This window comes from Sinocyclocheilus grahami, unplaced genomic scaffold (genome assembly GCF_001515645.1).
Source record: "Sinocyclocheilus grahami isolate Dianchi unplaced genomic scaffold, SAMN03320097.WGS_v1.1 scaffold313.1, whole genome shotgun sequence".
NCBI lineage: Eukaryota > Metazoa > Chordata > Actinopteri > Cypriniformes > Cyprinidae > Sinocyclocheilus > Sinocyclocheilus grahami.
The window spans coordinates 1,787,121-1,800,330 of record NW_015505492.1 but is presented as its reverse complement, the minus strand read 5'-3'; the positions used below and the strand labels follow the sequence as shown (position 1 = coordinate 1,800,330).

The 13,210-nt window shown below is 37.5% G+C and overlaps 1 protein-coding gene across 2 annotated transcripts in view; it reads left to right on the top strand.

Annotated features, from left to right (window-relative positions):
• The window catches only part of adka (adenosine kinase a), a 170,341-nt gene that overhangs the window by 8,837 nt on the left and 148,294 nt on the right, over window positions 1-13,210 (top strand). For both annotated transcript variants that reach the window (XM_016294210.1, XM_016294211.1), the window contains exon 3: window positions 7,851-7,904. In XM_016294210.1, coding sequence (XP_016149696.1) covers window positions 7,851-7,904 — 54 coding nt within the window. The remainder of the gene's footprint in view (window positions 1-7,850; window positions 7,905-13,210) is intronic.

Here is a 13,210-nt window from a genome sequence, read left to right as displayed (position 1 = left end):
ATATACCTGTGACATGTCAGTTATGCACTGAGGAAAACACAATGTCTCAAATGCATTAAACAGCACAGATATAGGCTATTCGCTGTTTGTCATGGTGGATCGATTTGATCCATGATCGACATTAAGGTCTGCTTAAGAATAAGCGTACACAAATTAGTGAGGGAATGTGAATTTAATTTGTCGTTAATGGAACCGCTTTAGCCCCGATTGATTTGTTAGGTTATTTCAAGTCAGGTTTTGGACTTTAATCCCAGTTTTTCCTCGAGTCTCCATGGTTTTGTGATGTGTAATATTCGTGCCGCAGCAGTGGTGATGAGAGCACGCGCTTGAGAAACCGTTTCGAGAGGAGAAATCAATCTACATATAAAATATTGGTCTCAGATTATTGGTCACTTTCTAAATAATAAAAGTATAGCGTACCCACTAGTAATTATATATAAATAAATCGGGTTTTACCGATGCAACTATGTTTGAAAAGATGCATCGTGATATAAATGACAACTTGTAGCCGATGCACACTTTTTAAACCGATGCACCGAGCGAATCTGGGAATCTTCCCATCCCTATTTTATAGTATGACCAACACACTATTAGCTAGATTAAACATAAATGTTCTTTTCTGTAGGCAAGGCCTATATGTTACAATGAAATTAGGTGATGCATGAATTGATATGAATGACATTTTTAACAACTACAATCACAGTATATTGACTGATTTGTTGAACTTTCAACCTGGTAAGCATGTAATAATTATGACAACATAAAGCACTCACAAATAAGCCTGATGTAAACATTAATATGAAAGTCAGTAAAAAATCACATAAACTAAAGTAGATTGTAGAAATATAAAAACAAATCTGTTGCTTTACCACACTACTTTAGGTAATTCAAAGTCACTGTAATAAACATATGTAAACATGTGGACTGCACTTTTTAAACACTGTCTGTTAACTTTAGACCACTGGTTCTCAAACTTTTTTTGGTCGCGCCCCCCTTTAAACCTATAAAAAAAAAATATATTTTCTCTTCGCTTTCACAAACCGTTACATCTCCCATTCTAAGTTACGTCCTTTGGCTGTTTACCGTTTTATTTCTTTTCTTTTTCTGCTGATGGCCCGCGCTCGACTTGAAGCAGCGCTGCTTAGAACGATGGGTGTGTGTCATCAAAGTACTGCGAGAGCTATAAGAGAGAGTGAACGTCTCCATGCTTTCTCTAGCCGTACTTTGATGTCATATACCGATCAACACACCTCTTTATTCTCGCGTGTCACGTGACCGAGTGTAATCCGCAGCCTCTGCGATTGAAAAATTGCGGGTTTATCGCAAATGCAATTAATCGTTCAGCCCTAGTTGGAAACCAGGTAGCTTTTGGGTTCATAATATAATTTTTCTTCCATCTTTGTAAAGAAATCAAACCTAATACATTTAATAGGCCAAGTGTCCTTGTTCTTTAAGGAGGCGGCATGTGCTCCATGCTTTCTCTAGCCGTACTTTGATGTCATATACCGATCAACACACCTCTTTATTCTCGCGTGTCACGTGACCGAGTGTAATCCGCAGCCTCTGCGATTGAAAAATTGCGGGGTTTTTTTCATATCGCGATATTATCGCAAATGCAATTAATCGTTCAGCCCTAGTTGGAAACCAGGTAGCTTTTGGGTTCATAATATAATTTTTCTTCCATCTTTGTAAAGAAATCAAACCTAATACATTTAATAGGCCAAGTGTCCTTGTTCATTAAGGAGGCGGCATGTGCCCTGGACTCTCTGCCGGTGAGAGGAAATCTCCTGTTTGACACACAGGCCTACTCACAGAGTGCCATTCCAGCACTAGTCATAAAACAATACCCCCTCCATTAGGGCTGCACGACATTGGAAAAAAACTCATATTGCGATATTTTATTTTTATGCAATATATTTTGCGAAATGAAAAAAAATCACCACATGACTTGAATAGTTTATTTGGGGAAAAAAATTTTTGTAGGTGAGTAAATCAGCATAGGAAATAAACAAATTACAAGCATAGATAAATATAACAGAACAAGGATACAAATGAAATAAGCAGTGCTTTATATTTTTCAGGTAAGCCTTAACAGTATTCAGGTACAGAAATTGAATAATCAAATGTAAAATAACACTGCATAGTCTTCACTGTATAAATGAAATCTTATAAATCTGTGTTAAAGCTACAAAAGTGATTTTTCTTTGTGTTTTGTTTGATTAACATTCATAACACCGAAAGCCTCAGGAACATTAAACTGCTGTAAACCAATATACTGTTACACATCCATTTTCTTTCTCAGTTGTTTACCTTGACCTAAGCCATAAGCAACTGTGTTTACAAGGATACTTACAGAGCGCAGTATTTCAGGCACAAATAGACGCAGAAGTGAACAGAAATTAGTGTTCACGTGCATCTGCGTGGCTCTCACCATGTCTGCACTGGACGCGAGCGGTGCGGCGCGACGCGACAAAATACAATGAACCCATTATAATCATGATGCTGTCTACACTGGATGCGGTGCGGCGCGACAAATCCCCGACAGTAAACTGATGCCGCGTTCTCTTTATGACGCACTGACACAAAGTTCAAATGATATGTAGACAGACTTTGGGGCCGTTCACATGTCGCGCCTAAATCGCGTGGGAAAACGCCAGTCGCGCCGCTTTCTCCTTTCCAAAGCGCTTGGGAGCTTGCACTTTCGTGGCGTCTGCCGTTGCTAAGCAACCATGACCTGCGCTGTCCACGACGACGCGGAAGTTTCAACAAAGGATAAATGGATTTCCAGCACTGAAAATCATGTGCAGTAGCTCTACTACTAAATGTATTTAAAATGGTTCTCTCTGTACAGCTGTCGCGTCCGGTGTAGACACGGTGTCTGTGTGTGAGCAAAGAAAACAATCAGTATAAATATAACGATCAGTAGCCTATACTAAACATCGCACATCCTGCGATGTGACTATCGCAAATGCGCACATCGCAATATCGATGCTGGAACGATATATCGTGCAGCCCTACCCTCCATTACATAACCTCAAACACACTGGCAGTGCCCAACTTGCCATTAGCGTCCTTGCCTTACCATGACCGTGAGGTGGCACACTTAGAGCGGTTTCACTAAACCGATGTTTTCAGCTGTGGGCAATCTGATCTAACCTTTCTGAACCATTTAAAAAAATGTGCAGGTCTAATTGGTTTGATCGGTTTTTGTTTATGGTCACTTTATTTGTCAGTACTTCATGCAGAAATGTATAAGCTGATCAGATCAAATTGCAGAATATACCAGGCCACATTTTTTTTGTAAATATAAATGTTTTTAAACGATCAAACTACAGTTTATTGGCTCCTAACTGTCAGCACTATTGCAAACAGGTTGGATAATCTGAAAACTGCTGTTTCAGACAGAACGGCCGGACCTGTGGCAGACTTTGACTGTAATGATTTCCATTCGATTTATTCTAAAGTGTAAAGCAGTTTTAGTTGCATGACCTGTTGTTTGCAGGGCAAAGTCAAAGAATAGATTACTAAGATGCATTAAGAGAGCTCTCTAAGCGGCCTATTTAATGTCGACAAATCCCCGACAGTAAACTGATGCCGCGTTCTCTTTATGACGCACTGACACAAAGTTCAAATGATATGTAGACAGACTTTGGGGCCGTTCACATGTCGCGCCTAAATCGCGTGGGAAAACGCCAGTCGCGCCGCTTTCTCCTTTCCAAAGCGCTTGGGAGCTTGCACTTTCGTGGCGTCTGCCGTTGCTAAGCAACCATGACCTGCGCTGTCCACGACGACGCGGAAGTTTCAACAAAGGATAAATGGATTTCCAGCACTGAAAATTGTATTTACTAAATGTATTTAAAATGGTTATCTCTGTACAGCTGTCTCGTCTGGTGTAGACACCGTGTCTGTGTGTGAGCAAAGAAAACAATCAGTATAAATATAACGATCAGTAGCCTATACTAAACATCGCACATCCTGCGATGTGACTATCGCAAATGCGCACATCGCAATATCGATGCTGGAACGATATATCGTGCAGCCCTACCCTCCATTACATAACCTCAAACACACTGGCAGTGCCCAACTTGCCATTAGCGTCCTTGCCTTACCATGACCGTGAGGTGGCACACTTAGAGCGGTTTCACTAAACCGATGTTTTCAGCTGTGGGCAATCTGATCTAACCTTTCTGAACCATTTAAAAAAATGTGCAGGTCTAATTGGTTTGATCGGTTTTTGTTTATGGTCACTTTATTTGTCAGTACTTCATGCAGAAATGTATAAGCTGATCAGATCAAATTGCAGAATATACCAGGCCACATTTTTTTTGTAAATATAAATGTTTTTAAACGATCAAACTACAGTTTATTGGCTCCTAACTGTCAGCACTATTGCAAACAGGTTGGATAATCTGAAAACTGCTGTTTCAGACAGAACGGCCGGACCTGTGGCAGACTTTGACTGTAATGATTTCCATTCGATTTATTCTAAAGTGTAAAGCAGTTTTAGTTGCATGACCTGTTGTTTGCAGGGCAAAGTCAAAGAATAGATTACTAAGATGCATTAAGAGAGCTCTCTAAGCGGCCTATTTAATGTTTAGATATTGGCCAGCACATGATTGACCACATACCGAATATAAAAAGACTTTCAAGATAATGGAAAAAGAGTTGTAGCTACTTGAGCAATTTGATTGGATAACGAGAAGCAAAAAAAACCTGCTCTATCACCTAAATCTCAGTAATGCCACTTGGTCACTTATTATGATATTATTCATGGACAAATTAAGGTTTGACTCCTTAGGTTAATTTGTTATCCTTTCATTTGAGAGAGAATCATAACAAGATCCCTAACAGTTTACCTGCGTATACACTACCGTTTAAAAAAACATTTGGGTAAGGTTTTTGGTTTTTAAAAGAAATGCTCACCAAGGGTGCTTTTATTTGATCAAAATACAGCAAAACAGCTATATTTTGAAATGTTATGACAATTAAAAATAACTTACATTTCAAAATATATTCAAATAGATAATTTATTCCTCTGATGGCAAAGCTGAATTTTTTAGCAGCCATTAGTCCAGTCTTCAGCGTCACATGATCCTTTAGAAATAAGTCTTTTTAAGATTAAACATTATAAATGTTCTATCTTTGACAATAAACAACAACAACAAAAAAACATTTAATGGTGGTGTAATACTCAAGTCATTTTATTGTTTTTGCCTTGGCTCCAAATATTTTTATTGTGGTTTCATAAGACCTCCAATAGTTGCGATGAGTCAGTGTCTAGTTCCATAATCCTCTTCAGATGTAAAATTTCACAGATGAGCTGTTATGACCATTTGTACCACAAACACAGAACACACACAGTTGGTTTCCATTTTTAAAAGTACACCAAGTTCATGTTTTTCTGTTTTTTGGATGGATTTAGACACAGAGTTCAGTTTAAAGGGGTCATATGACGTTGCTAAAAAGAACATTATGTTGTGTATTTGCATTGCAATGTGTTTATGTGGTTTAAGGTAAAAAAAAAAACACACAATTTTCCTCAATGTACATTATTGTTGCTCCTCTATGCCCCGCCTTTCTGAAACCCAACCGATATGGGTTTTTTGGGGCCAATAACGATATTAGGGAGTAAAAACAGGCAGATATCGATTTATCGGCCGATATTTTTTTTTATTTTTTATTATAGTACAGTACCAGTCAAAAGTTTGGACACTTTCCCATTCGAGGGTCCAAACATTTGACTGGTACTATATATAGAATACAGTATATACATAAACAGAATATATATACATAAACACATCACTCAAATGTGGTGATCAGACACTTATAATGACGTGACAAAAATACGTAATGCATTTAACAATTTAACAATAAACTTTATCCAAAATGAGTCTGACATCAGTGCACTGAACAGTAAAGTTGAAGTTTATTCAACTTTAATTCAATTCAATTCCATTCAATTTTATTCCTTTGAAGTGTATTTCACTTCGGAACATTCATTCACGGATTTGCACTACTGTCTTCACACACAGACGAAACTCACTAGAGAAGTGTGAAGTGTGACATAATATACCTCTGTAAATATATACAATATAAATTCACGTCTTGTGCACTTTAATGCCCTTTGATTTGCAACGTGTACGTTCCCTTGGAACTGGAATCATGGACATGTCTGGAGAAACGACAAACAACAAGCTCTACACTGCTCAAAACTCGCGTTTGAATCGTCAGTGGCAAATTCTTTAAATATAAAAAACATACTTACAGGCTGTGAGTCAGAAGCGCCAGACTGTCCTTGCAAAGTTGGAACTGGCCCACTTTATAGAAACAAACACCGGCATTGTAGGCTACTCTCACAGGACACGGTCCTCATCCTCCGCGAAATGTGCTGCACACATCTTAATATTTGGGTTGAACTGTTCTGGAACAGTGTTGTTAATACAACTTAACCACTGATTTCTAGTTGTGTCCTCTTTTGGAAGGCCAAACAAAGTAGTTTCGCTTTCACAACAAAACACAGCGTCACATACGGCAGGCTAAAGTGAGCAGCGGCCGGCGGCCTAGAGTGAGGAACGGCCGGCGAGCTAGAGTGAGCGGCGGCCTGTGGTCTTGAGAACGGCAATGGCGGGCTTGTGGCAACCACATGTGACGACCCCACAGGACACGGTCCTCATCCTCCGCGAAATGTGCTGCACACATCTTAATATTTGGGTTGAACTGTTCTGGAACAGTGTTGTTAATACAACTTAACCACTGATTTCTAGTTGTGTCCTCTTTTGGAAGGCCAAACAAAGTAGTTTCGCTTTCACAACAAAACACAGCGTCACATACGGCAGGCTAAAGTGAGCAGCGGCCGGCGGCCTAGAGTGAGGAACGGCCGGCGAGCTAGAGTGAGCAGCGGCCTGTGGTCTTGAGAACGGCAATGGCGGGCTTGTGGCAACCACATGTGACGACCCCAGGCTGGACTCTTTGTCCACGGTGAAAGCCGATCCGGCAATTCAAGTTGAATTGCAAAAAGTTGATGTATTTCCTGAGCAACCAGCACGGATCAGCTCTAGGCATGACGAAGCAGATATCGTCCTCTTTTGGAAGGACAAACAAAGTAATTTCACTTTCACAATGAAACACACAGCATCTCCACAACATGGCAGTGGCGGCGGCAGCAACAATACTACAGCGAGAATCAAAGTTATGCCGCCTTTCTTTGCGTGAACATTTGGGCGGTGTTATGCAAATCTTCCCACTTCGTGACATAGGTATGTGGGGGCGTGTTAGAATGAGCCGTTTTAGGTAGGTGTGGTTGACTCTTAACTTTTATAAAGAATATCTCTTTGGATTTGAGACTTTAATCTTTGCAACTTTACAGATCTTCTTTATGCACCAAGAACTTGTAACACCACAAAGAGAAAGGAAAAATTTAAATCGCATCATATGACCCCTTTAAATGAAATAGGCAAAATATTGCACTCTCTTCCAAAGGCGTTTTAAGTTGATGAAGTGATTATGGCTCAACGAAAGAAGCTTTATTTTGTGTTCGGCCTAAGACCTTCACCTACAGCCGTCTTACTAAAATGAGCTGTCGCATGTGCTTATCTTTATCTCGGGGTGCATGGATCTGTTCTGTGTAGATTGTGCCATGGTAGTTTCTGTTGACTGAGAGTACATTTCAAGATGATTAGCTGCACGTGACAACAAAATATGGTACAATTAGTTTAACATTAATTACTTTAGACAGGGTTTTTTTACCTTAATTTTATGCCACCAATGTCACTGAATGAAAAAAAAAAAACATTTGACGTGCTCTTGATGAGTAGATCTGGTGTTACAAAGATCCTTTGTGTGTCTTACAGGTATGGACTCAAGCCAAATGACCAGATATTAGCAGAAGAGAAACACAAGGAAATGTAAGTGTTTTTTACCAGTCTTTTAACAGGCCGTTTTGGTATGTTCAGTGATATTGAAGGCTGATTATAGACATTCACCCCTTCATATAAATAGAAAAAAATCTTCTTTAGGGAATTACTTCTCTAGTGTAATTCCTTATTTAGTAGCACTCAATGAGTAGCACGTGTGTTAAAATATTTTATACTCATGGCTGTATGCCAACAAAGCAATTTCACTTAATTTCATCTTTAGAGGATGTGAGATCTCCTCAGGAAGGAAGTGCCTGTGCGATGCATTACCAAAGCACCATTGTAGTTTTGTTGCCATCTTGTGTATTGATGTTACTCCATGTTGATTAGCATCTGATCTAAATGATTGATTCTCTTTAATGCAAAGATTAGAAGGATGTTTAACGCATTAGTAGGATACTGACAACTCTGGATTATGTTCAGACGGCTGGGTTCATCGGATCCCACTTCCCTTGATTTAATCATGTGTGAAAGCACTATTTGATAAGTCTGAAATTGTACTCTTTGGTCTCAGCAGTGAATCCCATAATGATTAGACCCTCAGAGATGGAGAGGGTGATTTAATGTGAGATGCTGAGTGTCTGGCACCGACAATTTCAGCATCAGGGGAAACTCGCAGTAGCTTTATGGTAACATGCACTTTTGTCTAAACATTTTGATTTCATATTTGCATCATAAAAGGCTGATATGCACCATTCTGCTGCTTTAGCACAATCCAGCTTAGATCTGCATTCAATTCTGCTGTCGTTTCTGAGATATGCCATTGTAAAGACTGTAAGTCAATCCTTCATTGCCTCATTTTCATCCAGATTAAATATTTCGTCTGTACTGTTTTTCATGAGTTATCATGAGTTAGCATTATCATGAGTTAACAATGAACAGTATTTTTTGGTATTTATTAATGTTCATGTTCATCCATAATACATTAACTAATTATTTATATAAATGTATTATTAGTTTATTAATTAACTTGAAATGTTACAAATGTCTATTAGTATGTGTAGAAATTAGCATTAATGAGATAGTTCACCCAAAAATGAAGCCTCATGTCGTTCCAAACCTGTACAAGTTTCTTATGTTGAACACAAAAGATATTGTAAAGAGTTTTGAAGAACCAAACAGTTGTTGGTCCCTATTGACTTCCATAGTAGGGAAAGAAATACTATGGAAGTCAATGGGGACCATCGACTGTTTGATTACCAGCATTCTTCAAAATATCTTCTTTTTATGGTCAACATAAGCAAGAAACTCATACAGGTTTGAAACGACATGAGGGTGAGTAAATGATGACAATTTTAATTTTTGAGTGAACTATCCCTTTAACCAAGATTAGTAAATTTTAATTCAACTGTTAACATATAAAAACTTACTTTGTCAGCAAAACTTCATATGAAAACCACTATGGATTAATGATCATAGCATATATTTATTTAATGGTGAACCTTTAAAAAAAAAAACAAAGGATTAGTTAAAAAAGTGCAATTTTCTCTTTATCCACTATGTTTTGATGACACTGTATTATGTACTGTAAATGTTAAATATAAACACTGAACACACGATGACTTAAATATTTTGTTAATGTTTTTTTTTCTGTTTTCCAAAACACTACGGTCATAGGAAATGTTTGGCTGTCCAGATCAGACTGTGGTTGTGTGTATCAAGCTCTTCGCAGAAATTCTTTCCAAAGGTTGTAGGGTTGTTTTTGTTTGGATTCATAGATTATAGTGTTTAAGTTGAGACTGAGCCGAAAGACATGGATCAGACAGAGACCTTTTGCCCTGTATTGGTTTACTCAGCTGCGCTGTGCGCTTCCTCTCTCTTTCTCTCTGATCTCAACAATGCATCACTTCAGCATGCACAATGTAATACATATGATCACGAGGGGGCCCATTCATCATGCTTCAAACAATATATCTTATTGTCTGTAAATCATTGGGCTGTTCCTTCTTGGCTTATGCACACGGATGCCTGAGTGACATTAACACTCATTCAGTTTGCTAATGGTTATCTTCTGTGGGCCAGTAACCTCAAACCATGCTAAATGTTTGATTCAGCCATGAAGTGTTGTTTTGCAGTGTTTGGATGCTTAATCTAGGTTGCTTGTGATGATTCTGGTGGGAACCAAAGCTCTTGTCACTGACTATTATGTTTGAAGCTGTGGGCCTCTCTTAATTGGCCTTGTATGAAGAGAAATTAATGTGGTCTACCACTGAGAAAAAGCAAGGACCGCCCTACATGCCACTGTGTTTAAAGAATTCAGATGCTTAAATTGGTCCAAGCCAAAAAAAAAAAACCCCACACACACACAAAAGTGAGAAAAGGCCTATAATCTGCCTAAAGTAGTGTGGAGGCGTATGTCAACCTCTAAACCTTAAAGCTTTTGATCCAAAGTGACCTTTGTTGTGGCAGCTCTGAATGTCACTTCTTTCAATGACTTTCACAGTCGACTCATTGTGCAGTTTTTTTTAAAACCACTTTCTCTTCATGTATATGTTCCTTTTTGAATTTGATTTGTGCGTTTGATGTGTGTTCAATTTATTTCCGACGACTTCAGGTTGAAAGGGTCTGATTTGGTGAGTCTGCAGTATTATAAATGCACTCCCACTCTGCTCTCTTTCATTGTCCTTATCAGAGATTTTGGCCTGACACAAAGGCAAACAGTCAGCGAGCAACAGGTGGAGAGGCCAGACATGCTCTTGATAAACCTGCTATATATGATTCAGCCGTGCATTTAAAGCACATTCAACCTGGTCTCAGTCCCTCTGCCTGGTTGCTTTTCTTTGACCCACGCTAAAACCAATAGTGTAATCTTTGTTTATTGTAGAACTGTTTGAATTTGTAGTTGTAATTAGGAAAGTGCAATAAATGATACCTTATCCTTTTTTTAGGCTGAAATTAGGGAGATTAAAGATTATGCTTTTATTTGATTAATATTGGTCAATATTAGATATTTTGCATGATCATTTTCTTTTTCCTATATTTTTACGTGTACACTACCTTTGGTTTCACTCACTTAAAGTTAATCTTTTTTTTATTTGTATTTATTTTAATTTATATATATAAGTAATTTGACATTAAGGAAAGTTTTAAAGATATATGTAAGTGCAAATCTCAAAGTAAATATCCATATTTCATTCTGTACATGCTGTAATGCCTAAAGGCATTTGTAGATTTAGATTTGTAGAAAGTGCTATTTTATTTTTTTAAATATTTTATTTATTTCTTTTTTGCATTAAAAGCAGCTTATTGGAATTGGCCATAAGTAGAATACTGTATAATTCAAACATTGTTCATCACTAATTGTAAAAGCTTTTGTTTCTACTGCTTTGTCAGCATTTAATTTCATGGGAACAGTCACAGCTGAGGCCCTGCAGTGTGTAGTGCTAAACATCTGCCTTTAGCCATTACTATATTCACAATATTGTCCAACCTCTCAGAGCTTAATGCTTAAATATAGATTTTTTTGCATTGCATAATTCTGTTCATTTACATCTAGGTCATTTGGACTGAAGAGTGCTTGAGTTTTATATCACAGACTGATGCCCTGGCATTTTGCTGTAGACTGTCTGGGCGTACGCTGGCATTCATTGGTCCCCGTGTGATTTACGAGGCCCTGAGGCAGCAGAGTGCAGTCACCAATCACTGTACTCCTGTTACAGCTTCAGCAGTCTTCAGACTGTGTGTGGTGTTCATATGCAGTGGTTGATTTTCTATTGCCAGTATACAGTGTACATTTACTAAATGTTCCCATCTGTCTGGTTTTCTTTAATCTGTTCATAGAACATTGTATCAGTTTGGGAAGCGAAAATCCTGTTTTATCAGCCACAGTGCATTTGGGTGAAGGGAAAATAATGGTAAAATGGAAAAATAAAGCTTTTTTTCAAAAATACCTTTTGTAATTTGTTTACAGATGCCACTTTATCTAATGCAGTGAAATTCATTCATTAACTTAAATGACCTATGAAGTGTCCAAATATTTAGTTGGGGCCATTAAAAAAAGTTATTTTTGAACATCCTTCATAGAAGCTTTTTAGAACCAGATTGTGTAGTTAGAGTATCTACCAGCAGGGGCTTAACTGAGCCATGTTAACCAGAAAAAACCTTGACCCATGTAGAAACCCAGATGGTTAACTCACACTTGTACAATACTGTCATCTTGTGGCAAATATTTTTTTGTTTATATCTGTAATTATCTATTAATATATCATGTATTTATAAATCATTTAAATTAATTTATTTTAAATCTTACTTTTTTGTAGTTCCTTTTTAAGGATTGTTTTTCTTAATTTTTTTTATGTATTTATGATATTTTTTTTTTACATTAGCTAATCATTTTTACCTGTGAAGTCCCAAATATCTGGAAAGAAAATACTAGCTGTATGTAGCTCTGTTTTATTGCTATTGGTCGATATCGGACATTATATTTTTCATGTTTTTTTTTCTTTGCATCTAGAATGAAAATTTCTTTATGTATTTTAATGATTTCATTTGATTTAGCTAAGATTTTATCTGAAAAGATTTTATAATTTTTTTTAATTAACATTATTTATTTTAATGTTATTTTTAAAATCTGCTGTATTTTTTAGTGTTATTTTATTTGGTGTTATTTTGTTTGTAGTATTATTCCAACTCAGTTTTTGCCATGAAGATAGCCTTAGATGCTGACACGGCAATTCAAATAAATTACTACTACTCTTTGATTTTGATTTTATTTATTTATTTTTACTTATATATTTTTTAATTGTTTATATATTTTCCCCAAATATCTAGAGACAGAAAAATAATATCTGTATATAGCTCTGCAATGTGTTCTTATGTCATTGAAATTGAAGCCATTTCTGTTTTAAGCGGTGGCATGTGTGCCAGTGTATTAAAGTAGTAAGCAGCTGCCTCTGGTCTAGTAACACAGCAGCATGTTTGGTAAAAACATCAGCTCATGTGAGCAGACACCAGGTGAAGTACCACTGGCAGCCAGCAGGTGGAGGCATATGCTCAGGCATTTTAACCTTTTCACACGGCACCCATGCCGCAGGGTGGCTTTTGCTCATGCACAACAGGAAATCTTATCCGATTTCAGATTAGTTTTGTTTAGCTAGGGACGGACAATTGAGTTGCTTCCCAGGCTGAAAGGCAAAGCTTGACTGAAGTTATTTGTTTTGAAATTCTCTAATTGAGTCATTTGTATATACTAAAACGGTTATCAAGAACACATCGCATTGAGTTCATAAATACCACGACAATCGCAGAACATACAAGCTCTGATCTGCGTCGTTTTGTTCTGTAGATTGTCCTAACGC